The sequence below is a fragment of the Nilaparvata lugens genome, chromosome 6 (assembly GCF_014356525.2).
Source record: "Nilaparvata lugens isolate BPH chromosome 6, ASM1435652v1, whole genome shotgun sequence".
In the NCBI taxonomy this organism is placed as follows: domain Eukaryota; kingdom Metazoa; phylum Arthropoda; class Insecta; order Hemiptera; family Delphacidae; genus Nilaparvata; species Nilaparvata lugens.
The window spans coordinates 34,564,599-34,591,892 of NC_052509.1; the positions used below are offsets into that span (position 1 = coordinate 34,564,599).

The 27,294-nt window shown below is 33.3% G+C and overlaps 1 protein-coding gene across 5 annotated transcripts in view; it reads left to right on the forward strand.

Moving 5' to 3' along the window:
- Positions 1-27,294, forward strand: part of LOC111063252 — a 182,764-nt gene that overhangs the window by 107,893 nt on the left and 47,577 nt on the right. For 2 of the 5 annotated variants that reach the window (XR_005571620.1, XM_039430681.1), the window contains one exon: positions 21,062-24,721. The exons of 2 other annotated variants lie outside the window; for them this stretch is intronic. Coding sequence is in view for 2 of the 3 variants with exons in the window: in XM_039430681.1 (XP_039286615.1) it covers positions 21,062-21,151 (90 nt within the window). In the remaining variant the exon portion in view is untranslated. Of the gene's footprint in view, positions 1-1,583; positions 4,546-21,061; positions 24,722-27,294 lie in introns of those variants that run through there. One more of the 5 variants, XM_039430680.1, reaches the window with a different exon arrangement.

Here is a 27,294-nt window from a genome sequence, read left to right on the forward strand (position 1 = left end):
TCATCTTATGAATTGTGTAATCTTTCATCAAATCAGTCTTACTAGTAGTTCTGTGAACAGTAGACCTCACGCAGTATTTTCATCCACAAGAAACTTATTGAAACTATAGACCTGTGTAATCAGACCTGATGTATTACATCTGTATAATCACTTGTCAGCTGATTTATGATGAATAATTCTATAGTTAATATTCTATAGTTCTCTAATATTGGCGTATGAAGGGGGCTCATTTTACTTTCCTTGCCCTATCTATTACCATAGGTAAGGAAAGTATTGCTTTCCGAAAAAAACTAAGGTACCCCAATTTCAAAATTTCTATACGTTTCAAGGTCCCCTGAGTCGAAAAAAGTGGTTTTGAGTATTGGTCTGTATGTGTGTGTGTGTGTGGTGTGTGTGTGTGTGTGTGTGTGTGTGTGTGTGTGTGTGTGTGTGTGTGTGTATGAGTGTATGTGCGTCTGTGTACACGATATCTCATCTCCCAATTAACGGAATGACTTGAAATTTGGAACGTAACGTCCTTACAATATAAGGATCCGACACAAACAATTTCGATCACATGCGATTGAAGATGGCGGCTAAAATGGCGAAAATGTTGTCAAAAACAGGGGTTTTCGCGATTTTCTCGAAAACGGCTCCAACGATTTTGATTAAAGTTATACCTGAAATAGTCATCGATAAGCTCTATCAACTGCCACAAGTGCCATATCTGTAAAAATTTCAGGAGCTCCGCCCCATCTATGCAAAGTTTGATTTTAGATTCTTAATTATCAAGCTTCAGATACAATTTAAACAAAAAAATTCTATTGGAAAAGATTCAGCATGAAAATCTCTACAATTAACAAGTTCAAAATACAGAATGGGGTTTGGTCTTGAGGGAGGCGGAATTTATGTGCCCTTCGATAAACACACTCACAGGTTCAAAACTAACGAGAAATATATTATTGTTAGTAGAGATACTCAAGTGATGTTAAATGAGGAACTGATGTATTCTATCAAGAAAGTTAATATAGCAAAATGCGTATTAGCAAAGGTCAGATGGATAGATGGTGTACCTGGTAGTGGAAAAACACAACTAATTATAGAAAAGCATGAGCCATTGAAAGACCTCATATTAACTCAAACAAGGGCAGCAGTTAGAGAAATAAGAGTAGCCATACAAAAAAAAATACGAGAATAAATATAGTTCTATAATCAATTCCAACTATTTCCGGTAAATCACTTCTCTCAATGTACGAAATTTGTCTCGAATCACCAAACAGAACTATTTCATCAGCGCCCGTCAGTGCAGAGACGAATCCTACGAAGTCTGTGTGCATTAGTACGGCCTCATCGATAAACACACGATTATATTTCTTGTTGTGCGGTCCATTTATCAGAAAATATAATCGTGTGTTTATCGATGAGGCCGTACTAATGCACGCAGGCTTCGTAGGATTCGTCTCTGCACTGACGGGCGCTGATGAAATAGTTCTGTTTGGTGATTCGAGACAAATTTCGTACATTGAGAGAAGTGATTTACCGGCAATATGGAAACATATTTCTGTGTTTTCTGAGCCAAATCATTACCAATCAGTATCTAACAGATGCCCAATGGACGTATGCTGCCTACTGTCGAATTACTACAAGGATATCTCCACGAGGAACAAGATTATACGCTCAATCATGCCAACAATCAGTAACGGAGGCTATCATCAACTAGGACCAGAGACATTAATCCTTACATTTACACAGGCTGAGAAGCAAATGGTGATGGAAGCAGTGAATAATAAGGCTTCAGTCGGTTCACTTAAGGTACTCACAATACATGAAGTTCAGGGTCTAACATTCAAAGATGTTGTATTGGTGAGGAAAAATATAAAGCCGTTGTTATAAACATGTTGTGATCATTGCACTGAGTAGGCATACCCGGTCTTTCAGATACTTAACAATTGGGGAAGAAGATTTGATGATGTCATTAACGAGGAAAATACTAGATATCAAGGACGAGGATATTCTTTACTGACATATAAATAACTAAAAAATTTTAAGTGAACAATGAATAACAATGATGTTCTAACATTGGGAGAAGAACTAGAGGTTTTCGAGGAGATATATGATGTATCTGTTAATCAAGCAAACAACTTGGTAAGATTGCTTGAAGAGTACAACTTGAAGATTTTTTGTCTCAATATAAGAAGTATAAGAAAGAACTTCAATCAATTGATGGTACAACTGCAAGATATGTCTGTAGAATTCGATGTTATTGTTCTTACTGAATGCTGGATAAAAGATGATAATATCCCACAGCACATGGAGGATTACAATATAATTTCTTCGGTAAACAATCCACTCCAAAATGATGGAATCTTCATCTACATCAAGAAATGCTTCAATATATCTTGTTCCGAATTAATAGTTAGACAGGCAAATGTACTGAATTTGAAGTTGGAAACAAGAACAACTGTTATAACATCATTGCAATTTACAGATCTCCCTCGCATCATGACATAACAGATTTTTTATGTGATATGAGACAAGTTTTGGATAACCTGCAACGTAATGAAGTCATGTGTTGAAGATATGAATATAAACACACAGCTTCGTCACCCACATCAAAAACTACAGGATTATCTGAATTTTTGGTGTGCATAATTATGGTCTTAAACATTGTATCAAAAAAGCTACAAGGACTACTGGAGAGACAGCTTCCTGTATAGACCATAATTATTATGATCAATTTCGAGAAGCAAGTTTTACCTATAATTTATGAACCCAGCATCACAGACCACTTCAGTATAATCCTGGGATTGAAAGAAAGTACTTCTACTGATGTCAGCAGCAACGACAGCAATACACTTCGAAAATCCATAGATTTGATTAGACTGAAACAGCAACATTCTACAGAGAACTGGGAAGGCGTCATCAACGCTCAAGACACTAACATTTCCTACGAAAATTTCATCACCATCCTCAAGAAACACATAGGAGATAATACCAACTACTACCACCAACGTAAACATCTCAAATCTATCAAACCATGGATCACAAGAGGACTAGTCTCAGCTATAAGGAGAAGGGATCTGCTCAACAGAAGGAGGAAGATGCGTCCTGACGACTTCGAATTAGTACAACACTACAGACAATATCGCAACACTCTAGCAACATTAATTAAAAATACAAAGGAAGAATATTATAGAACAAAACTAAATGGAGTACAGGACAATCTAAGAAAAACCTGTCAACTGATAAGGGAGGCAACAGATGCAGTGAAAAGGAATGAGGATACATTGAGTAAGATCATTATCAACAACAACATCCTGTCAATCGAAAATGATCACGAAATCATTCTTGAGAAGACTAATGAGCATTTTTCAAACATTGGAGCAAATCTAGTCAATAATGTTGCAATCACACTTGAAAAGTCACTCCACGTTATAGAAAACAAATATAGACCAACTATAAACTCGCCATCTTTGATGTATTTCCAACCAGTAACAGAATAGGAAGTACTGGACACTATCAATACTCTTCGAAATGATAGTGCCCCAGGGCTTGACGAAATTGACAACAGAACTCTGAAAGCAGTAAAAGAGCACATTGCAATACCACTAGCGGATGTTTTCAATAGAAGTCTTTCAAGTGGCGTCTTTCCAAATTCAATGAAAGAGATTTGTATAAGACCTTTACATAAAGGTGGCGATAGATCTGAACTCAACAACTATAGGCCAATAGCATTAGTCAGTAATATTTCAAAGATCCTTGAAAAACTTTCAAAAAAACGATTAGTTAATTATCTCGAATCAAAAAACCTGTTGTCACCCAATCAGTATGGCTTTTGATGAAACAGATGTACAGATGATGCTATATTTGAGTTGACAAGGTCCGTAATTAACGATTTGGATAATGGTAAGGAATGCCTTACAGTATTTCTGGATCTAGCAAAGGCGTTTGATACAGTATCTCATGGCATCTTACTGAAAAAGCTTCAGGCTATGGGTGTAAGAGGTGTTGTCTCAGAATGGTTCAAGTCATAATAGATGAATTACTTCCCTGGGATAAACACATTTTACATCAAACGGCTAAAGTCAGAAAATTAATTTACAAATTCATCCAACTCAGGCAGCTACTATCAATAGACATGATGAAAAATGTTTATTATGCAATAGTCGAGTCCATAGAAAGATATGGCATTTTGGCCTGGGGAGCTACAAATTTCTGCCACATCGATCCTATCTTCAAGGTTCAGAAGCTAATTTTGAAGATAATAGGATGCAAACATCCACTCTTCCCTTCAGTACTACTATACTTGGAGCTCAGCATCCTCAGCATCAGACAGATTTACATTCACAGACTTCTAACATTCACCAGAAAGAACCCACAACTCTTCATCAATTTGAATCACCCGCAAGGAACACGCAGAAGGAACATGGACTTGGCAATTCCCAGGATGACAACATCAGCTGCTCAGAGGTCAGCCACATATTTAGGACCAAAAATTTTCAATAAACTGCCAATAGCTATTAAAGAAACAGTTCCAATCAATTCATTCAAATCGAAAACAAAAAACTGGCTCCTGTCCAATAGAATCAATCATGGAGAACAATTAGTTCTATGAAAAATTTTCCATACTGTTTCATTCTCATTTTCTTCAATATAATGATTTTTTTCCCAAGAGTATTATAAATGTTTTTTATGTTGAATTTTTATAAAATTTGTACATCTTAGGTTATCAATTTTTCTTTTTTAAATGTGTGTATAGATATGTGGTTTTTATGAACTTCTAATGACTCGCAAAATGTATCTTTATTAGAATTTTTAACTTTTGGCATAAAATCTTAAACAATAGCAAAATTAGTGGCATCCCGACACATAGATAGATAGATAGATAAAGAATTTATTTTTCACTTCAAAAAACAATACAGAATAAGATCAAATTAAATACAATATCATTCGTCACCAATCAATACATACATACATAAAATGAATACTAGTAAAAATAAACAAAATACATAATGAGTTGGCACTGTAAAATTCTCAATAACTGTACAATTCCAATTCCACAATATACTTTTTACTTTCCTTGTCCTATTACCATAGGTAAGGAAAGTATTGCTTTCCGAAAAAATTAAGGTACCCCAATTTCTAAATTTCTATACGTTTCAAGGTCCCCTGAGTCCAAAAAAGTGGTTTATGGGTATTGGTCTGTGTGTGTGTGTGTGTGTGTGTGTGTGTGTGTGTGTGTGTGTGTATGAGTGTATGTGCGTCTGTGTACACGATATCTCATCTCCCAATTAACGGAATGACTTGAAATTTGGAACGTAACGTCCTTACAATATAAGGATCCGACACAAACAATTTCGATCACATGCGATTGAAGATGGCGGCTAAAATGTTGTCAAAAACAGGGGTTATCGCGATTTTCTCGAAAACGGCTCCAACGATTTCGATTAAAGTTATACCTGAAATAGTCATCGATAAGCTCTATCAACTGTCACAAGTGCCATATCTGTAAAAATTTCAGGAGTTCCGCCCCATCTATGCAAAGTTTGATTTTAGATTCTTAAATTATCAAGCTTCAGATACAATTTAAACAAAAAAATTCGATTGGAAAAGAATCAGCATGAAAATCTCTACAATTATTAATGTTCCGTAACATTTTCACCTAAAATTAAATTAATAAACTCGAAAATCGAGAAAATGTGATTATCCAATTGCAAACTATTGGCAACAGTTGATTCTATTAAATGATTCACTATGAAGAAATAGCAGACCTCATGTGTCTCCAGCGTTATTACCCTGTCACCAGCTGGCTCTAATCTTTGAATAGTAGACTTTAGATGCGCGGGAACACGACCGTAGCATCAGGTGATCAATTTTCATAACGGCAAGGAAAGTTGTGTGAGTGCGCCACACCAGATTTTTACTTTCCTCGCCCTATTACCATAGATAAGGAAAGTATTGCTTTCCGAAAAAAATTAAGGTACCCCAATTTCTAAATTTCTATACGTTTCAAGGTCCCCTGAGTCCAAAAAAGTGATTTTTGGGTATTGGTAGGTATGTGTGTGTGTGTGTGTGTGTGTATGAGTGTATGTGCGTCTGTGTACACGATAACTCATCTCCAAATTAACGGATTGACTTGAAATTTGGAACGTAAGGTCCTTAGAATATAAGGATCCGACACGAACAATTTCGATCAAATGCGATTCAAGATGGCGGCTCAAATGGCGAAAATGTTGTCAAAACAGGGTTTTTTGCGATTTTCTCGAAAACGGCTCCAACGATTTCGATTAAAGTTATACCTAAAATAGTCATCGATAAGCTCTATCAACTGCCACAAGTCCCATATCTGTAAAAATTTCAGGAACTCCGCCCCATCTATGCAAAGTTTGATTTTAGATTCTCAATTATCAGGCTTCAGATACAATTTAAACAAAAAATTTCGAGTGGAAAAGATTGAGCATGAGAATCTCTACAATTAATGTTCAGTAACATTTTTCTCCTAAAATTGAAAATAAGCTCGAAATTCGAGAGAATGTGATTATCCAATTGCAAACTGTTGGCAACTGTTGATTCTATTAAATGATTCACTATAAAGAGATAACAGACCTCGTGTGTCTCCAGCGTTATTGCCCTGAAACCAGCTGGCTCAAATCTTTGAATAGTAGACTTGAGATGCGCGGGAACACTAGCGTCAGGTGATCAATTTTCATAATGGCAAGGAAAGTTGTGCGAGTGCGCCACACCAGATTTTTCAGTTTGTTTTTAAACCTTGTAATATCTTTTTCATGATTAATAATAGTAGGAAGGTAAGTAATGAATTTGATGTTCATATAGGTTGGGCTTTTTTGTACTTCTCTTTTCTATGTTCTTCTATATATATAAAAGCGAAATGGCACTCACTCACTCACTCACTCACTCGCATAACTAAAAATCTACCGGACCAAAAACGTTCAAATTTGATAGGTATGTTCAGTTGGCCCTTTAGAGGCGCACTAAGAAATCTTTTGGCAATATTTTAACTCTAAGGGTTGTTTTTAAGGGTTTAAAGTTCGTCTTTTAGCATGTATATTCTTCTTCTACCAATCTCTTAATTATAATTGAAATTTCCATATCATATGTTACTATAGAACTATAATCTAGATAGAGTACCTCTTCGAAACAGTTGTTAACTGGCAACTAAATTAATAATTTTGTCAGGTTGGCATTAAGTTGAGTTGACTTTGTTAGGTTTGCACCAAGTGAAGATTTAAATGCATTTATCGCGGATAATTGATTGGGCACTGCTACTTCAATCCTGGGAATATTATAATACTAGCCGTCAGGCTCGCTTCGCTCGCCATATCCGTTTAACCAGACGTTTAGTCTGGACCCCGACTGGATTGTACTAAAATACGATAAAAATGCTCAAATGAAAAATGCAGGCGAGCGAAGCGAGCCTGCTGATCTCATTCTTGGACGATCCAGTCGGGGGTCCAGGGGGCGGAGCCCCCTGGCTAGACGGATATGGCGAGCGAAGCGAGCCTGACGGCTAGTTGATAATAAAATTGTTTCTATTTCTTGTATTATAGTCATGCACACTAGATTGCCTGGGGTATTTGTAAAGAAAGTACAAAATCGAGTTAATGTGAATCAATTGAACTCTAGAATCAAAATAAACAATCCCTAAGCTAATAATACTAAGGTAATAGCAACTGCTATCATAAGTAGTATTATTTATTACGCTGATGTTACAGACAGACAATTGTCAGGCAGACATTAACGCAAGGGAGTTAATATGTAAGGTGTAAATTATTAGGTTGTATCAGTTGAAATCATGTGTCGGCGCATAAAGGACAGTTTGTGTGATAGCTCCCAAGTAGCATCAGAAGTTGAAAATTAATGGAAAAATGTAGAAATTGCCTGAAATTAATAAACCAGCTGAATTAATGATGAATCAAAACAATATTTTTTATGCACTTTCAATGTTATTTCGTTATACCCTGAAAAAGAATATATGTAGAATAAAGAATATTTATTCCGTTCAAAAAAAGACGAAGGAGTTGGTAAATTTTGTTTTCCATCGAACTTGAACTGTAAACAGGTTTGAAGAATATGTGTTGAAAAGCTGAATGAAGCTGATTGATGAAATCTTTCAAAAGTTATTGTAGAACATACGCACAGACACACAGACGATCAACGATTTTGGGTGTTGATAGAATTGGCTAACTTGGAACTCGCTGATTCCATGTTAAACTGCTGTATGAATCAAAACTGCTCTGATCGGTGAAGTATTGATTCATATATGGCAGATCAACATGGAGTCAGCGACTTTCGAGTTAGCCAATTCTATCAACCTGATTTTGGCCTTAAGTCAAAAGTAAGAACTCTCTAACGCTCAAGGCTCGTTCGATTATTTTTAATCGTAACACATGTTTCTATAACTTGAAAAAGAAATGTAGTCCTCGAGTATTGAACGAGCGTTGAGTTTTCACTTCTTACTTTACTAAGGCCAAAATCTTTGTCCGTCTGTTTGTATGTTTGTCCGTTTGTTCTGCAATAACGATTTGATCAATCATCTCTAAATTTTGAACATAATAAAATACATTCGAACATTATTATTTTTTGAACATAATATTCTTCGAACCTTTTCACAGATCAAGTTTGTTGGACAAAGAAATTAACTCCAGGATAAAACAAAATAACATTGAATGTGCATAGGAAAAAATTGTTGTGATTTATCATTTAGTCAGCTGGATTATTAATCGCAATTAATTATTTCAATTATTCTATGAATTTATATCAGATGATGATACTTGGGAGCTATAACGCAGACTGTACTTAAGGCGCCGACACATGATTTTCGCTGATTAATGTACAACATAATTCACAACTTTCACATCAACTCGCTTTCGTTAATTTCTTACAGTCCTATGATTCTATGATTTCTATGTACAGTTCTATGATTTGTTTGCCTGTCTATTGTGTGTCTGTGACATGCGCGTAATCAATAATACCACTTGTGGTATCAGTTGCTATAACGTTAAAATTATTAGTTTAAGGATGTTGTACATTGATTCTGAATCATTTGCCCATATGGAGTGAACTATAAAGCTCTATGGATTCACATAGGCCTACAGGGTTTGGAAATATTATGGAATCGGCTTGATTCTTTTTTGTGAAGTTTTTAATGGCGTTCTCCCATAAACCACCAAAATGGGGCGCTCTTGGTGGGATAAACTGCCAGTTAATACGGAACAAAGAGGCACTTTCTTGCAATGATTTCTGATTTTTGGGCGAATCTAGGAACTGATGCAATTCCTGTAAATCAGTACTGGTAGCTTGAAAATTAGTACCATTTTCAGAGTTCATTGACTGTGGAATACCACATCTTGCAATGAATCGTGTCAATGCTGCCAAGAAGGCCTTTGCAGACACCTCTGTGATGACTTCCACATGAACTGCATGTGTGACCATGCAGATAAATAGTTTTAAGTAAGATTTTACAAAGCTTTGTGACCTGGGCCCCCTAAGCCTAAGTGAAAAGGGGTACGCACCACCTTAGTCCTCCCACACACCCAGAACCTGAAAGGAGTGAACAGCGACTATCTCATCCAGCGACACCATATGCCAGCGACAGGGAAAGACTGTTTTGGAAGAGTCTTGAATTGGCGTGTGCGTTAGGCGCCAAACCCAGAAACTTTTACATTCATACAGAAACGACAAAGTCAGACACATCGAATCTCTGACTCTTCCAAAACAAGATGGTTAAGGTACACTTCTTGGATGGACTGTAATACACAGAGCTGTCTTGTTTTCAAACAATGGTCATTGTTTGATGAATCCCCATGTGTAGGCTATTCTTAACAAGACCATTGACTATTTATCTCTGAAACCTATCACTCTTTTCTATCTTTCTTCATAGTAATATCGGGCGATGACTTATCTTGTAACTGTATAATTCGTTATACATCATTCCTATTTTGTTTAGTTGTCTCTCTTTTCTGCATTCATTTGGAGCATAGATAATAGAGCTATTAGTAAATTTCTTGACACAAAAAAATAACCTCACTTAATAGTTCAATTGTCAAGATTAGTGAGTACACTGAAACATCTCAATAACTCCATGATTCGTAGTTTTGCCATCAAAAACACTGTAATTGTATCCACATGAAGTACACTATAGTTTGTGTAAAATAAGTTGAGACTTGGCCCTCCATCCCAAGAAATTACAGGGTTGCCAAATCGTGTAAAATTGCAAAATTCTCAAATTTCCAATTCAATGTCAGAATTGGATATAGAATATCCAATTCCATAGTATCCATATCCATATCCAAGTTTCAGGGTTGAAGGAACAAAAGGAAATTTAACTTTTATGATGAAATTGGAAACATCACAAATTTTTTTTTCTTTTGAAAAAAGGTCTGGATAATTTTTATCCGACCTATAGTTATTTTTTAAATTAATGTTTTTCTTCGTCAATATTGAGACATTTCGAGCAGAAAACATGAAATTTTCGTCAAATGTACTCGGAACAATATATTTTGGCCTCTCAGGAGTTTCAAAGTCAAGGATAGCGGCTGAATGGTGTGTCATCATAGGCTATCAATACCTGGGATCAACAAAAACAAAAAAATCTGGTGTGGCGCACTCACACAACTTTCCTTGCCGGTATGAAAATTTATCACCTGACGCTAGTGTACACGCGCATTCCAAGTCTACTATTCAAAGATCTGCCAGCTGGTGACAGGACAATAACGCTGGAGACACACGAAGTCTGCTATCTCTTCATAGTGAATGATTTAATAGAATCAACAGTTGCCAACAGTTTGCATTATTGAATAAACACATTTTCTCGAATTTCGAGCTTATTTCCAATTTTAGGTGAAAATGTCACTGAACATAAATTGTAGAGATTTTTATACTCAATCTTTTCCACTTAAAATTTTATCTTTGAATGTCGACATTTACAAACATAATCATTAATTAAAAAATAACTATATGTCGGATAAAAATTATCCAGACACCAATAGAAGGAGACATTCTCCTTGTTAATTTTATATAAAATTATTATGCATTATGACGCCCCATGATTCTGAGAGAAGTGATATTCAAAAGAAAAACAAATTTTGCATTGTTTCCAATTTTATCATAAGAGTTAAATTCCCTTTTAATCCTTCAAACCTGGATCTTTTCTAACGACAAAGTCAGACACATCGAATCTCTGACACTTCCAAAAAAAGACGGTTAAGTTACACTTCTTGGATGGACTGTAATATGCTGAGCTATCTTGTTTTCAAACAATGGTCATTGTTTGATGAATCCCCATGTGTAGGCTATTCTTAATAAGACCATTGACAATTTATTTCTGAAACCTATCACTCTTTTCTATCATTTCTATCTTTCTTCATAGTAATATCAGGCGATGACTTATCTTGTAACTGTATAATTCGTTATATATCATTCCTGTTTGTTTTTCAATGTCAAGACATTTCAAGTGTAAGCAAGATATGGACGGCGAACCAAATATGTAAGCAAAATGTGCCTTCACCGAATATGTAAGGGTAGGAAAATGAAAAACAAGAAAAGATCGTACAGGTTTTTGATATTTAAAACAAAACAATAAATTATTCATTACGAAATTAGAATTATAATTAGAAATTACAAAATAATAATAAACAGATGAATATTTCAAGGGCTACTCGCTTTGCTGCTAGTGAGGATTCAATTGTTGTGGTTATGAAAAATTTAAGAACAATGACTCAGTAGTCACCTACCTTTATGAAAATGGCTTCCCACTTTGGCATCCACTGGTATTTCGCGGCGTTAATTATTAATTAAAAATCAAAATAACTGATCCAATGAAATGGGTTCAGATCCCGTCCTATTCAATAATACAATTCTCTTTAAACTGCCCGAACTGCGACAGGAAAACTGTATTATAAAACACAAGAACAAAATCTATCCCCTTCACCAGAACAGCCGGTCTTTACTCACAGTCCTATCGAACGAGCTCACACACTGACTCTCACACACCGACCAAAAGTAAAATTTTGGGTATTAAATATAACTCAGTCAATGCCAAACATGAAAGCCATTTCAGTACATATTCTTATCTGTCGCACAAGCGGCACGTTTGTTTTTAAAAACAAAAAGAGAAGCTACATTAATTTTGACAACACATGAAATAAACAATCTTTCTGTCGATGACAAAAATCGTTCAAAGACAAAAACACTGTTCATTAAACTTTTCTAAATTAAAACTCTAAAATCCTGATCAATATGAGATAAATATATGATTCATATATATCCCATATGACCAGGTGACACAAGCAGAAAACATGAAATTTTCGAAATGCTAGAAACTTCTTTGTTTCAAAAGATAAGTGGGTGGTGAAAGCAAGAAAGTTTCTCAGAAATAATTGAAATCATTTTTCCAATTATCAAAAGTAGTTGGAAGATCGTATTTTGTTCTCCAAGGAATTTTAAAGTTTGTAGAGCGGCTGCATGGTATGCATTGTGTGCTAATAGCTGGAAATTTACGAGATATTTGACTGAATTATTTCAAACGTAAGCAGCGTATTGCCTCTAGAAAGGCTGTAATGATACACTACTTGGATTATTCAAGGCGAGGTTGTCATTTTCACTATTTCATAATCATGTGGCTTGCAGTTGCTGAATTTTTCAACCGTTCTGTATTACTTTCCTTGACCTATTACCATAGGTAAGGAAAGTATTGCTTTCCGAAAAAATTAAGGTACCCCAATTTCTAAATTTCTATACGTTTCAAGGTCCCCTGAGTCCAAAAAAGTGGTTTTTGGAGATTGGTCTGTATGTGTGTGTGTATGAGTGTATGTGCGTCTGTGTACACGATATATCATCTCCCAATTAACGGAATGACTTGAAATTTGGAACTTAAGGTCCTTCCCCTATAAGGATCTGACAAGAACAATTTCGAACAAATCCAATACAATATGGTGGCTAAAATAGCAAAAATGTTGTCAAAAACAGGGTTTTTCGCGATTTTCTCGAAATCGGCTCCAACGATTTTGATCAAATTTATACCTAAAATAGTCATTGATAAGTTTCATCAACTGCCACAAGTCCCATATCTGTAAAAATTTCAGGAGCTCCGTCCCATCAATGCAAAGTGTGATTTTAGATTTCCAATTATCATGCTTCAGATAAAATTTAAACAAAAAAAATCAAGTGGAAACGATTGAGCATAAAAATCTCTACAATTAATGTTCAGCGACATTTTCACCTAAAATTGAAAATAAGCTCGAAATTCGAGAGAATGTGATTATCCAATTGCAAACTGTTGGCAACTGTTGATTCTATTAAATGATTCACTATAAAGAGATAACAGACCTCGTGTGTCTCCAGCGTTATTGCCCTGAAACCAGCTGGCTCAAATCTTTGAATAGTAGACTTGAGATGCGCGGGAACACTAGCGTCAGGTGATCAATTTTCATAATGGCAAGGAAAGTTGTGCGAGTGCGCCACACCAGATTTTTCAGTTTGTTTTTAAACCTTGTAATATCTTTTTCATGATTAATAATAGTAGGATTGGGCTTTTTTGTACTTCTCTTTACTATGTTCTTCTATATATATATATAAAAGCGAAATGGCACTCACTCACTCACTCACTCACTCGCATAACTAAAAATCTACCGGACCAAAAACGTTCAAATTTGATAGGTATGTTCAGTTGGCCCTTTAGAGGCGCACTAAGAAATCTTTTGGCAATATTTTAACTCTAAGGGTTGTTTTTAAGGGTTTAAAGTTCGTCTTTTAGCATGTATATTCTTCTTCTACCAATCTATTATTATAATTGAAATTTCCATATCATATGTTACTATAGAACTATAATCTAGATAGAGTACCTCTTCGAAACAGTTGTTAACTGGCAACTAAATTAATAATTTTGTCAGGTTGGCATTAAGTTGAGTTGACTTTGTTAGGTTTGCACCAAGTGAAGATTTAAATGCATTTATCGCGGATAATTGATTGGGCACTGCTACTTCAATCTTTTCTTGTTTTTCATTTTCCTACCCTTACATATTCGGTGAAGGCACATTTTGCTTACATATTTGGTTCGCCGTCCATATCTTGCTTACACTTGTTGTGTGAGTGCGCCACACCAGATTTTTTTGTTTTTGTTGATCCCAGGTATAGATAGCCTATGATGACACACCATTCAGCCGCTATCCTTGACTTTGAAACTCCTGAGAGGCCAAAATATGTTGTTCCGAGTACATTTGACAAAAATTTCATGTTTTCTGCTCGAAATGTCTCGACATTTACGAACAAAAACATCAATTTAAAAAATAACTATAGGTTGGATAAAAATTATCCAGACACCAATAGAAAGGAGACATTCTCCTCATTAATTTGATATAAAATAATTACGCATTATGACGCTCCATGATTCTGAGAGAAGTGATATTCAAAAGAAAAACAAATTTTCCCGATGTTTCCAATTTGATCATAAAAGTTAAATTTCTTTTTAATCCTTCAAACCTGGATCTTTTCTAGCACTACTAGGATATCGGGAATGATATTCTACACCCAATTCTGACGTTGAATTGGAAATTTGAGAAAGTTGCAATTTTACATGAATTGGCAACCATGCAATTTCTTCGGATGGAGGGCCAAGTCTCAACTTATTTTACACAAACTATAATATGCCATTTGAACTGATAACTCCAGTAAAGATTTCATTGAAAGCTCTATGGATTCACATATAATAATATAACTAGAGACACCCTGGGTTAAAGAACTCGCTCATGAACAGTTGTTTTGATCTCTGAAATCTTTTACAAGTATGTCAAATTAGTATTTAACAATATTTTCTAATATCCATTCATAGAGGCTATATTATGAATTGATTATGGGTAATGATAGGATCAGTATCCAATATACAATTTTTCGAATTTGGTTCTATCAGCCTCGATATTGCAGAGCTTGATATATAATGTATTGATATTGCAGAGCTTGATATATAATTATTATTTAACGAAAATCCTAAATAAATGCTGTAGATCACCCCGAAGACTTCTGCTACTGCAGACATTGACAACAGGGATAACAGCTAGATGGAAATTCGATGAGAACTACTATCCAAAAATTAGTTGCCAGCCCGGGAATCGAACCCGGTACCTCCCAATTGCTACTCAGGAATGCTTACCCTTACACCAAACTGACAATCTCTGGATAGCAGCGCTCATTGAATTTCCATCTAGCTGTTAACCCTGTTGTCAATGTCTGCAGTAGCAGAAGTCTTCGGGGTGATCTACAGCATTTATTTAGGATTTTCGTTAAATGATAATTATATATTAATTAGCATTTTAATAAATGTATTCTCTATATAATTCCATCTGTAGCTTGATATATATTCATCACCCTCCAAAATTTGTATTAAACGCTTGGTCCCGTAAGCTACAGATTATAGAGGTTCTACTGTGTTGAATGTACTCTACTGGAGGGTGAATATACTCGAACATTGAGTATTTTGAAGATAATAAAATTTTTTAGTATTATTTTTCATTTTGAATTTCCTTTTATTTGAAAACCAATAATAGACCTTTGAGACAATTGGTCTATCTTTTCATATTCCCCAAAAACTACCTGATTGTTATAAGCTAATTTTAGTATGTGCTTCCTCAACATGAAAATAACCTTCTCTTGGAATATAGGGATGTAGAGGCATATTTATATAAGATAAAATTCCTGGAAGGTTGTATATGTGAGCATGTTGTCAATGGAAATGAGTAGAATACAAAAACTTTGAGAAGTATAATAAAGTTGAATGAAATCAACTTCAATTATTGTATGGCAAGACCACGATACTTATGAGCTCTACTTAGAAATCCTATTATATCAAGCGAGCAATTTCTATATATATACATCTGTGGAAAATTAAAATATCTCATCCCCGAAAATTCATAAACTGACGTATAGCCAACACTGTAAAATATAAACATGACCTCACAAATCAAAATTCAGGGAAAAAAAGTTTTGGGCTGTGCGTGTTAGTCCTTCCCCAATAATTTTTTTTCTGTTTATCAATAAATAAATAACGAGCGAAGCTCGGTGCCCCGATATTGGATTGTGAAACAAGATAATAATTGTACTGGAATTTAACTAGTAGTTCTGTGAACAGTAGACCTAACGCAGTTTTCTCATCCACAAGTATCTGATGTCACCTGTTTGAATAGTTAACGAACTCAGTTCACGCTTGAATTATATGATATAATTCATCCAGTTCTGTGATAATCTTACCATCTGATGAGAATTATTTTTTTACGATAAAAATATTATAATTTTCTTCAGCATTATTTAGTTCATTTGATTATTTTTAATCAACTATTGAATTCAAAAGTGAGAATATTGATAATGATGGGTACGCATAATAATACAGTACCAATATCTGGGAAACAAGCTTCGCTCATTATTTATTTATAAACTATTGATAAACAGAACACAATTCTTTGAAATTATTGGGGAAGGACTATCAGGCACAGCCCAAAACTGTTTCTTCCCCGAATTTTGATTTATACACTATAAATAGTCCAGAAAGTAGGATATGTTCGATACACTTGAATTCAGATTTAATTTTCAGTCCAAACATTAAAAACAAAAAAGTTCTGATTTAGATTATTTACAAAACAAATTGGATAACAAAATAACACTCACTAATCACTTAAGATTGTCAAATAATGAATAACTTTGAAAATTATGATATTCTCCAGTTTAGAATGATTATCATGTCATGTCAACAAATCAGATTATTTTGATCAAGTCGATTAAAATTTCTAGATAATATTTCTTGCTGATTGATTACACAGCTGGAAATAACTCTGTCTCTCTCCCACACACGCATCTTCTGTTTCAACAGATGACGAAATTATCATCTGTTTTTCCATGGATGCATAATTGTTATCCTTTTAATGTCCTTCAGCAAGTTTTCCCAGGGATGAGACCTAGTGCAATCGAATTTCTATATCATAAACCTACTATGTTCCAAATTTCGTGAAAATCGTTGGAGCTGTTTTCAAGATCCGTTGAACATAAATAACCAGATAACCAGATATAAAAATATAAACAGATATACAGAAATTGTTTGCTTAATATAATAGGATGACTGAAAAACAAAATATTAAAACCAAAGACCTTAAAGATGCATATCTCTTCAAGGTCTTTGATTGAAACTGTAAGCCTTATAGAAATTGACACGGCTTACACAGTCATCTGTGTAATCCACTTGTCAGCTGATTGATTATGAATAATTTAGAGTATGGAGGAATTCCTTTTCTTTTCATATTATCCTTAAAATGCAAAATTTCAAAGAACCTTGTGTATACATCGACGCGCAGTTGAAAAAGGAATATTCCTGTCAAATCTCATTGAATTCTATCAACCCATTTGGCCATAATCGCGTTACATACAGACAGACAAAAGAAAATCCGAGTTACTCACTACGTTCGGTCAATAAACTGTGATATTTTTATAATTATTCAAAAGCAATTAAGCCGTCCATTACAATCAATGAGAGAAAAACCAATAAGATGCTCATATTATCTTCTCAAGTCTTGATACATTAACAATGTGCTACCGGTAATTCATGAGTAAATACTGATATAGTCGATTTCAATGAACATTAAATGAAATGGTCGTTTCCTTCTAAATCTCTATACTTGAGCATTCTGTTAATTTCGAACAGAGCTCACTTTCATGAGGTTTTCTCAGATGATGCAGCAATCACTGAGGAATCTCCAACACAGATTTCAATAATCCAGGAGTCATCTAAAATTAAAACTATTAGTGCTATATTGCTAAATTATTATTGCCAATTATTTATGTTTTTCAGGAAATTATTAATGCCATAAATGTCTCTCAATTAAATGATAATTTTTGGAGTTTCAATTATTATAATATTTTTCACATTCCCATTTTTCATTTTTTTAATATTTTGAATCCCTTCATTTGGGTCACTCGTTTAGTCAAATAATATCGGGGGAACGAGCTTTGCTCTGGAGTGTGAAAGCATAGAAAATTTGTAACAAAAGATTGAATTTATAGTTTATAATTTATAGTTTTTTTCTCAGTCATACAATTATTTTTACAGTTATATGAGGAGGCACAACAGGCTTATGCCCAAAACTGTCCCTTTTCAAATTTATACTACAGTCAAAATAAAAATCTAGGTCAAGCTACTATCACTCATCAAAATAACAATTTATTCACACTTCAAAAAACAAACACATCATCAATTACCAATAGATATACTATGAATTCGATTTAGAATGATATACTATGTTTGCTACAATACTTGTTAATATACTATGTACTATTCTACAATAACAGAATCTAGTTACTATCTTTGACTTTCTGAAGTAAACATGTTTTCTAAAAAAAGAGAAATAAATGAAAAAGAGTTTTTCTTGTTGAATTTTTCTTTTTGTGAGATCAGCTGAATGATCCCACATATGCACTCGTTCACTCATTTCCATTATGGTATTGACAGACAACAAAATTTCCAGCTGTTTTTCCAAGAACATATTTATTCTTTTATGTCCTTCAGCGAGTTATCCCAGGGTTGAGAACTAGTGCAATTGAATTTTCATATTATAAAACTACTTTGTTCCAAATTTTGTGAGAATCGTTAGAGCCGTTTTCGAGATCCGGTCACATACAGATATACATATATAAACATAAAAACATCTGAACATATAAACATATAAACAGAAATTGCTCGTTCAATAGTATAGGATAGTACAATTAAATAGTATTTATATAGTATTATTCGGTTATATATCTATCACAGAAATCTCTCTCAGCAGCGACTGTATAAACGCTTAACATGGGTTGATAGGGAACAATAATAATAAGAATAATCTTATATTAATAATCTATCCTTTTCTAGGCAAGCAATATTTCTGTGTCACAGATATCCAAAAACTTCACCACTAGAATGTGAATATTCTTTGAAACGGTTTGATATAAATTGATGGGTGATTTCCACCATTCATTATCTCTTGAAATTCTATTCTTGGATCTTGTATTAAAACCTTCTCATTAAAAATTTTCGATTCAATGTGGCAGACCAAAATTTTGAAGCTACCTACAGAATTTTTTAAAAAATTTCAATAGGATTCCCAGTGGAGCCCACTGTCAAATTATCTTTGGAAAAGGAACATTAAGCTGTTTTCCTATCAATATTAAGCTGTATGTGAATCAATAGAACTTCATAGGTTTCTCCTTATGGGTAAATGATTCAGAATCAAAATTCAAATTCATTAAATTGATGATACCAACGACAGAGCAACTGCCATCACAATTTTTATCATTAATATTACGCAAATGCTACTGAAGGATAATAGTCAGGCAGACACACAGGAGCAAGTTATTTTATCTAATGTACTTTCAATATTACTTTTATATCCTGAGAAACGACGAAGTGAGTAAAAATTTAACCGGCTGTCGTGCAACCGGCACATAATTTTTTCTATTATTCTTGATAAAACTGAAAGCAAACTAATCGGTCTCATATTATTATCTATTTTTATTGAGTTTTGCTTTTTGAAGATTGGTACGATAACACTTGATTTGAGATTCTCAGGAAAAATGCCTTGGTTTAAACTTAGGTTTATTAAATGAACAATAAATGGCGCAATAGAATTTTTTATTAGTTGAGTATTAAAATTATCGCAGCAAGATGATGTTTTAGACTTCAAACTTTCGATTACATATTAAGAACTTCAGGAACAGAGGTAGGAAACAGATAAAACGAATGACTGTTATTTTCAACTGGGCTGTTATCTTGCACTGATAAGCGTGAAGCAGGTACAGTATCATTTCTATCAACTGAAATTAAAAACTGATTCATTTCTCTCGCTACGTCCTGTGACTTTGAGATTATTGTACCATCAGAGAGCTCAACTTGTTCAATTCCTTTATTCTTTCTAACTCCAGTTGGACTATTAATTATTTTCCATTGTTTGGTTGAATCGCCCTGGCTTCCTATTAGTAATTTTGAATAGTAATTATTCTTCTCAGTAATGATATCAGCCTTCAGTATTTGACAGAATTAATTAAAATAAGTTTGAAAAGAATTATCATAGGGTCTTTGTTTTACAAAAGCATAAAGTTTTTTCTTTCTCTTAATTTATTCAATACCTTGAGAGTTGTTATCCACTGACTAATTAATAATTGTAGGTACTTCAGCTAATTTTTTTATTTACAATTCTAGTTTTTGAATTGAATTCAATTGCATTATTTAATATATCTTCTAGATTTTGATAACAAAGATTGACGTCACTAATTCTTGCAAAGTCTTCATAATTACTGCCTTAACTTTATTATTCCTAGACTAGTTCGTAATCTATATAGACTTTTTTTCAGTGTCTTTTTGTTTTCTATTAAACATCCTATAATCAAGACCCAACATACAATGATCGTTGATATCAACATCAGATATTGCTGTTACATATCTGTCAATTCTTCTATCCTTAATAATATGATCTATGCAGGTACTGGTAAATTCTGTTTTTCTTGTTGGTGCATTAATACAGTCATTAATAGGTCATTGTTGTTGATAGAAACCCGTTTTCGTTCAGTAAATTTAGTGAATCAAGGTTATTAATATACATTATTGTGGAGTAAATTAATTAATGACAAACAAGAAAAGAAAATTGAAAATCAATAAGATTTTATTTGAGTGCAGTTATAATCCATTCTCAATTCCTGGGGCATTAACTCCTTAATAAACAAACAATGCGCTCTTGTAGTTTCAAGTTTATTATCATATTCAATAAAGCTCAATAGATTTTAGTTTCAGTTCAATGGTTTTGCATATGGTTTAGGTTGATGGGAAAATAAAAGTACTGTAATTTCAGTACACATGGACAAACATTTTTCAAAGCCTGTCATTATTCTTATCTCAGTTATCAAACAGAAATGAGAAAGTGCAATTTATTATATATATATCAGTGGGAATGCTATTTTTATCTTCATATTTCTTGATTAACCACTGTCATGCAAGTATCCGAATATATATTACCTTTTTCAGATAGAAATTGATATAATGCATTTTTTATTCTAGGTTGTATTTGATGTGAGATCACCGGCAGAGTATCTACACATTCCTATTTTAATGACACCTTATAGCTACTCCGTATATCGAGGGAGTTGAATTCTAGTCCTAGTCATTTTTTTCAAGAATAGTTTTTATAAATAGATATTTATTCATTCGAAACTTCTTGATAATACTCGAGACTCCTTAAAACTGAGTTCATTTCTATTAGTACATTTCTTATATCAGTGCACTTCTGAATTTCGAGATGTTAATTAAATTCCATTCATCTTTAAACTCCAGTTTTATAGAATATTGCTATCGGCGATTAATATTTTGTATTTTTCACATAAATTGCATATTTAAAAAGACGTCAATAATGTGCTTTACATTTTTTTGAAATATATTGTTTTCAATAGATAAAGAAATTCTAGGAAACACAGTTTTATTGAAATCTGTTATTTTTTGCATACTGCATTAATTCAAAAAAAGTTATACAGTAGCCTACTCGTCATTAAATTCATATTTATTATGTTGAAAACATGATCTATTTCTATTTATATGGAGTCTTCTGTTAATATATAAAGCTTAAAGCCATAGAAGATATAATGTGTAAGTTTTTGAGCCACTCTGTTTAAATAATGTGTATTATTATACTTTTATTAGCTGAATGCGTGTCGGAGACTTACAAGAATTGCTTCATTCTTGTTTTAAGTTGGAAACTGAGAGACCATTAATGTGGATCATTTTTCTATGTTCAACTTGGTTGAAAAACCCTCATCTGTCCACATTATAGATGGTATTATTAGAAATAGTGATTTTTTAGTCCTGTTACCTTATTTCAAGTTGTAATTATCTATTTCGAATAAAGGAAAATTTTGTTTAGTTGCACGAAGTTGATAGCCCTACTCAATTGGTTTACAGATGCCAGTGCGAGTTGATTATTCTGTGTAACATTCTGTGTGGATTCCAGTCGTTTTATGAACAGAATGTCTTCTACCATAGTACTTAAATATTATGGAGAAAAGAGTCAAAGCGTTTATAACTTCAATGGGTGGACATTTTGAGCATATTCTTCAATAATCTTTGGTAGCTAAGAAATGAATAATAAAATATTACATTACAATTTAGTTGTTTTGTTTAAAACTGGCCACATTCGGCAACAATCAATCGACAAAGTTAGGAAAATCTTAATGAAAAACCCTTTATAACTTGAGATTCGTTGAGAGTGAAGTTTACAATAGCGTTGGGGGTGGCTGTTTTGCTTAAAAAAGCTAAAGATTTTCATCACAACGGATTTTCCATTTTTTTTTTTTTTAATTAGAAATTGTGTAACAGGACTAAAAATTCGCCCTGTATCAATAGGCCTGCGATTATCATTCACAGAAGCTGTAAAACATGTTGAAATGTGTTGCTCGTAATAGTGTTGTGTGTTCAAGAATAAGAAGACATCATTTAGACCAAATATGTCTAATAATTATTATGATATGCTTGTGTACTTGATATGGTTGGGTACAGCTTGTTAACTGAGCCCTCTTACTTATCATTCTGTATTACACCAGTTCATTATACACTTGAATTAATTCATAATTCAACAGTCAATGAATTTTTGTTTCATCCTTCATCAATGAATGATGGGAATCTGTATCGTGAATTATTTTCTATTAATTCTTTACACCTATAAATGTTTATTGTGTCGTATTAGTCCAGTCAATACATACATAAAAAAGGGATGTGCTTGCAATTTATATTGTAGTTCTGATTTTTTACTATATCCAATTTCTTCATGCAAAATTTCCTTGTGCTAGATATAGAGTGGCCCAAAACCTCGTATTTTCGGTTCATTTTCCAGTTTTCAACTATTTCTGCCAAATACAACAATTGGACAGAAAAATCATGCAATACGAGTCTAATTCGGTCGGAATTTGAAAAATTATTGTTGAGTATACTTGAGCCCATATTCCAATATACCAAAAATGGCCTATTTCTATAATTTTATAATCTAAAAAAAGGGCGAGAGCAAATTTTTCTGTCCGTTACTGGATTTGGTAGAAATCGCTGAAAACTGGAAAATGAACCGAAAATACGAAATTTTTGAGCCACTCTGTATCTAGCACAAGGAAATTTTGCATGAAGAAATTGTTTCTTGACTTCTCCTATAATAAATATATCAAAAAATCATAACTACAATATAATTGCAAGCACCAATGTATATATATTGACTGGACTATATTTCTATTAAATAGAAATTGTAAGACTTCTGTGGAATTCATAAATTTCCAAGTAAAGATCATTAATAATATATTTGGCGTGTAAGATTATTGAAATGGAAATCCGGATAAAGATAAATCAGCGCTTTATACATGAAAAAATGTAAAATTTTTTTACTTGGAACTTAGAATTAGGTTACAATGCGACTTTCAAGAAATTAAATCTGTTATTATCACAATCGATTTTTATAATAATTACTGTCAATGTAGCTTTTCCAATCATAATACAGCATAATTACCACTCAATTTGAAATCGACTTCTTCATTCTTGCAAACCATTTACCAGAGATGGTAAATTTTACCATTTTACTGTTTCTTGTGACATAGCGTAATGTTGATGTTGAAGAGTATTTATGTGCTTTCGAGCAATATTGATTTCTAAAACATTTCACAAGATGATTAGAGGATGATCAGCCATTTCTTTCTGTATAGGTACTCTATCTATTGTGATTGTGATGTCGTGGTAAATTCCAATATTGAATAAGAAAACTTGAAAACAACAACTTTATCAGTTGAAATAACGAGAAGCAAGTTTCTTGTGTTCTTGTCTCGTCTAAGATCTCATCAAGCTAAGCTGAATTATTATGTTATACGTTATTCTTAACTGACATGTAGTTATGACAATTTGTAATAATGTTATCCAATAATATATCTTTCTTTCTTGAATCAGATTTGTCTTTATACGGTAACTCTTTATATATGGAGGAATAATTATTCCAGTATTTTAAAAAACGTTTTACAAATTAGGAAATCTCTAAGTTTAAATGATATAAAAACAATGGAAGATTTCAACAAACTTTCAAGTTTTTATTCAAAAACAAACTGAACTATAAAAATTATCATAATTATCAGCATTTTTTCTCACTTATTTTCAAAATAACTTTCACTAACAATCCTTCTAAAACTACTCAATACTGAACAACATACAGTAAGTCAATTTTCGCACTGATAATATGGTAACTTTTTCATTTTAATCTTAGGCTACATGTATCGCACTTGTCTCACTTGATTTTGTAGTCCAATTTTATTACAGTTAAGTTGTTGTAGCATTAAGCTCTGAATTCACCTTGATGGAAGCACTTGGTTTTCAAGTTCATTATTATCCAATCTCAAACCATCATGTTCATCGCGCTGTCTTGTCATCATGTTGAAGTCATTCAATTAATCTGTAAGGAACGTCAAATACATTTTAACTTCATATTTTGGTATAATTAATCACTGATTTCATATTCACTGCAATGATTATTGTTTCTTGTATTCACTTGGAGAGAAACTTCATAATATTCAGAATGTAAGATATATTTCAATTATCATTTGTTTCAATATATATAGTTAGTTCTGAAATATTGTTGTTTGGGCTTTCAATTTTCTCTTGAATAAAAATAATACAGTTTGGAATAAAATGCTTACATTGATTATATTCAATTTTGTCGTATTGGAGACCTCTTCAACTTAGTATAATAAGCTGGCTGAGCTTGTATGATAGGCTACAGTATAATCAATTTAAATATTTTATTCTCAAGCTCTGATAAATGAAAAAATAAATGGTTTTCCATTTATTGTAGGTTTCAACAAGAAAATAGTATATTGTTGACATCATCAGTAGTATAATAATTTAATGAAGAAAATTAAGTAAAAAGATTGTATTCTATACATAATTAGTAATTTATTATAACATTGGATGAACGTTTTTATGAAATCGATAAAGAAAACTAATATTTTACTACACAATGAAATTTTAAAGCAGTAAATTCAATTCTTATATATTACACTGAATCATAATTATTCAAAAGGTTTGGGTATAGTTATAATTAAATTCTGTATTTTTATAAAGAAAAAGATGCATAAATAAGCATAAAACATTCAACAAAACTGATATAATATTTTTTTAATTTCTACTTTTTCAGATCATAGATGTATCTAAAAATACCAATAGTTCCTGTCCTATAAAATTCGTATGAAGGGATTGATGATGCAATGGAAATATAACTCTCACTTGAAAATGCGGCTCCAAAGGTGATAAAGAAAATAACAGTCATTGTGACTCAGATTATTGACATGGAATCAATAGCAATAAAAAATGCATTATATCTTGTGATCTACGAATCACAGATGTAGGCTGTACGAATATGAACAAAAATAGGTCTGAAAAACATGACGTCATGGTAATTGATTCTATTGATGAAATCTTCTAGAATATGAAAGGATAGTACTCGCATGTTCGCATCATTCAACTTCAGTGCCGTATTAAAGTTTTAATACCGTAGCCTACCGTATATGTAAAATTAGAGGGCTTAGTCGAAATCACTTTTGATAAATAAGTAGCCTACTTATTTGTTCCTATCAATAGTGTGTTACGATTTCTATTAAAATGAGATTCATAAAAACAGAAATTCTACTGTGATAAAATAGCTATTTATGTATTAACAGCATAAAACGCGACTCTATTGATTGAGAAGAGCAGTTATCGCACGATAATTTTGCAAAAGCAATAAAGAAGTTTCACGCTCGAATCATACAAAACGTTTTATACATCTGCATTATGGGACTACAAAACAATGAATAATACATTTTCGCCATTGTTGATGAACATTATCCACGTTATAATGGCAGTGAAGATGGACAGGACAGCGTTGTCGATTCTCTGCCTTAAATAATAATCAAATCAATCTATTCCTCTTTATGAATACACATTACAAAAAATTATAGAAAGCATTATAGGAAATTTTCTTCACATGGGCTATGATGCCTGTGTGCGAAAAAGAGTCCGAATCATTTAATATATCCATTTTAATTAAGAGGAGGAAACAAGAGGAAAAACTAACTAAAGAGAGAGAGAGAGAAAAAAAATGGAAGAAGGGAAGAGAAGGGGGAAGAAAGAGAAAGTAAAAGGAGACAGATAGTAAGAAGAAAGTACAAAATAGAAAAGTTTTTAATTTGGGTCGAGGATCATCCATCAGGGCCGCCAGGCAAGCACATGCTAGAGACGGACATAGCAAATTAAAAACAGATTATTATTTTCAAAAAACCTTCTAGAAATGGTAAACAGACCGCAATAGCATCTCCGATGTTTCTCTACTGTGTTGGAACAGCCAAGAGAGCAACATTTCCTTGTACGCGGCATTACTGTATGTGTTAAAGATTGACAACTGAACAGGCATGTTGCAACACAAGCGATGAGAAATATAATAGGGGCATCGGGATGAGGCCAAACTCGGCATCCTTATGTTGCTAATGCTAGAGGCACGTGTGAAATGGTCATGATTTGATACAATTATATTTAAACTTTCCCTTCCTTTAAGCATATGCACAAGTAGAGCTTTCATAAAAAGCTGTCGAATATCCAAAACCTGAAACTCTATGAAAAGCTGATCAGTAGGATAACGTCTTGGATGGCCTGTCGCAGTCTTGATAACTGCCTTCTGCACAATCAGCAGCAGCTTCAATACGTTCATAAAGGCACCCCCCATACAACAATACCACTGTGGAGCAGTGCTTGAACATAAGCAAAGTATGCCAATCTCACAATAGAAGGATCTAGCAGGGAGTTTAACTTTTTAAATAAATATATATATATTTTTTCTGAGCTTTTGCTTTAGGTGCGATGTGTGCTTATCCCATCTCAGATTCTTATCAAAGTATACACTAAGGTATCTATACTCAGAGAGTACTCCAGCTCATGACAATTGCATGTAGTAAGATCCGGACATGTATGAATAATAATAGACAATCCATCCCTCATATTAACATTATGATTACTGAGTTGCAGAGGCATTACTTTTGTTTTGTTTGTATTTAAGGTCAAGGAGTTTTGATCAAACCATTTTTCAGGGTGTTAAGGCCCTCATTAGCTATTCTATAAGCACCATTCCATGTTTTGCCTTCAAACAGTACAGCTGCATCGTCTGCAAAAAGGAACATTTTCCCCCTGGATTCTACCTTCACAATAAGAAACAGAAGGGGACCGAGTGTGCTGCCCTGTACTACCCCGTA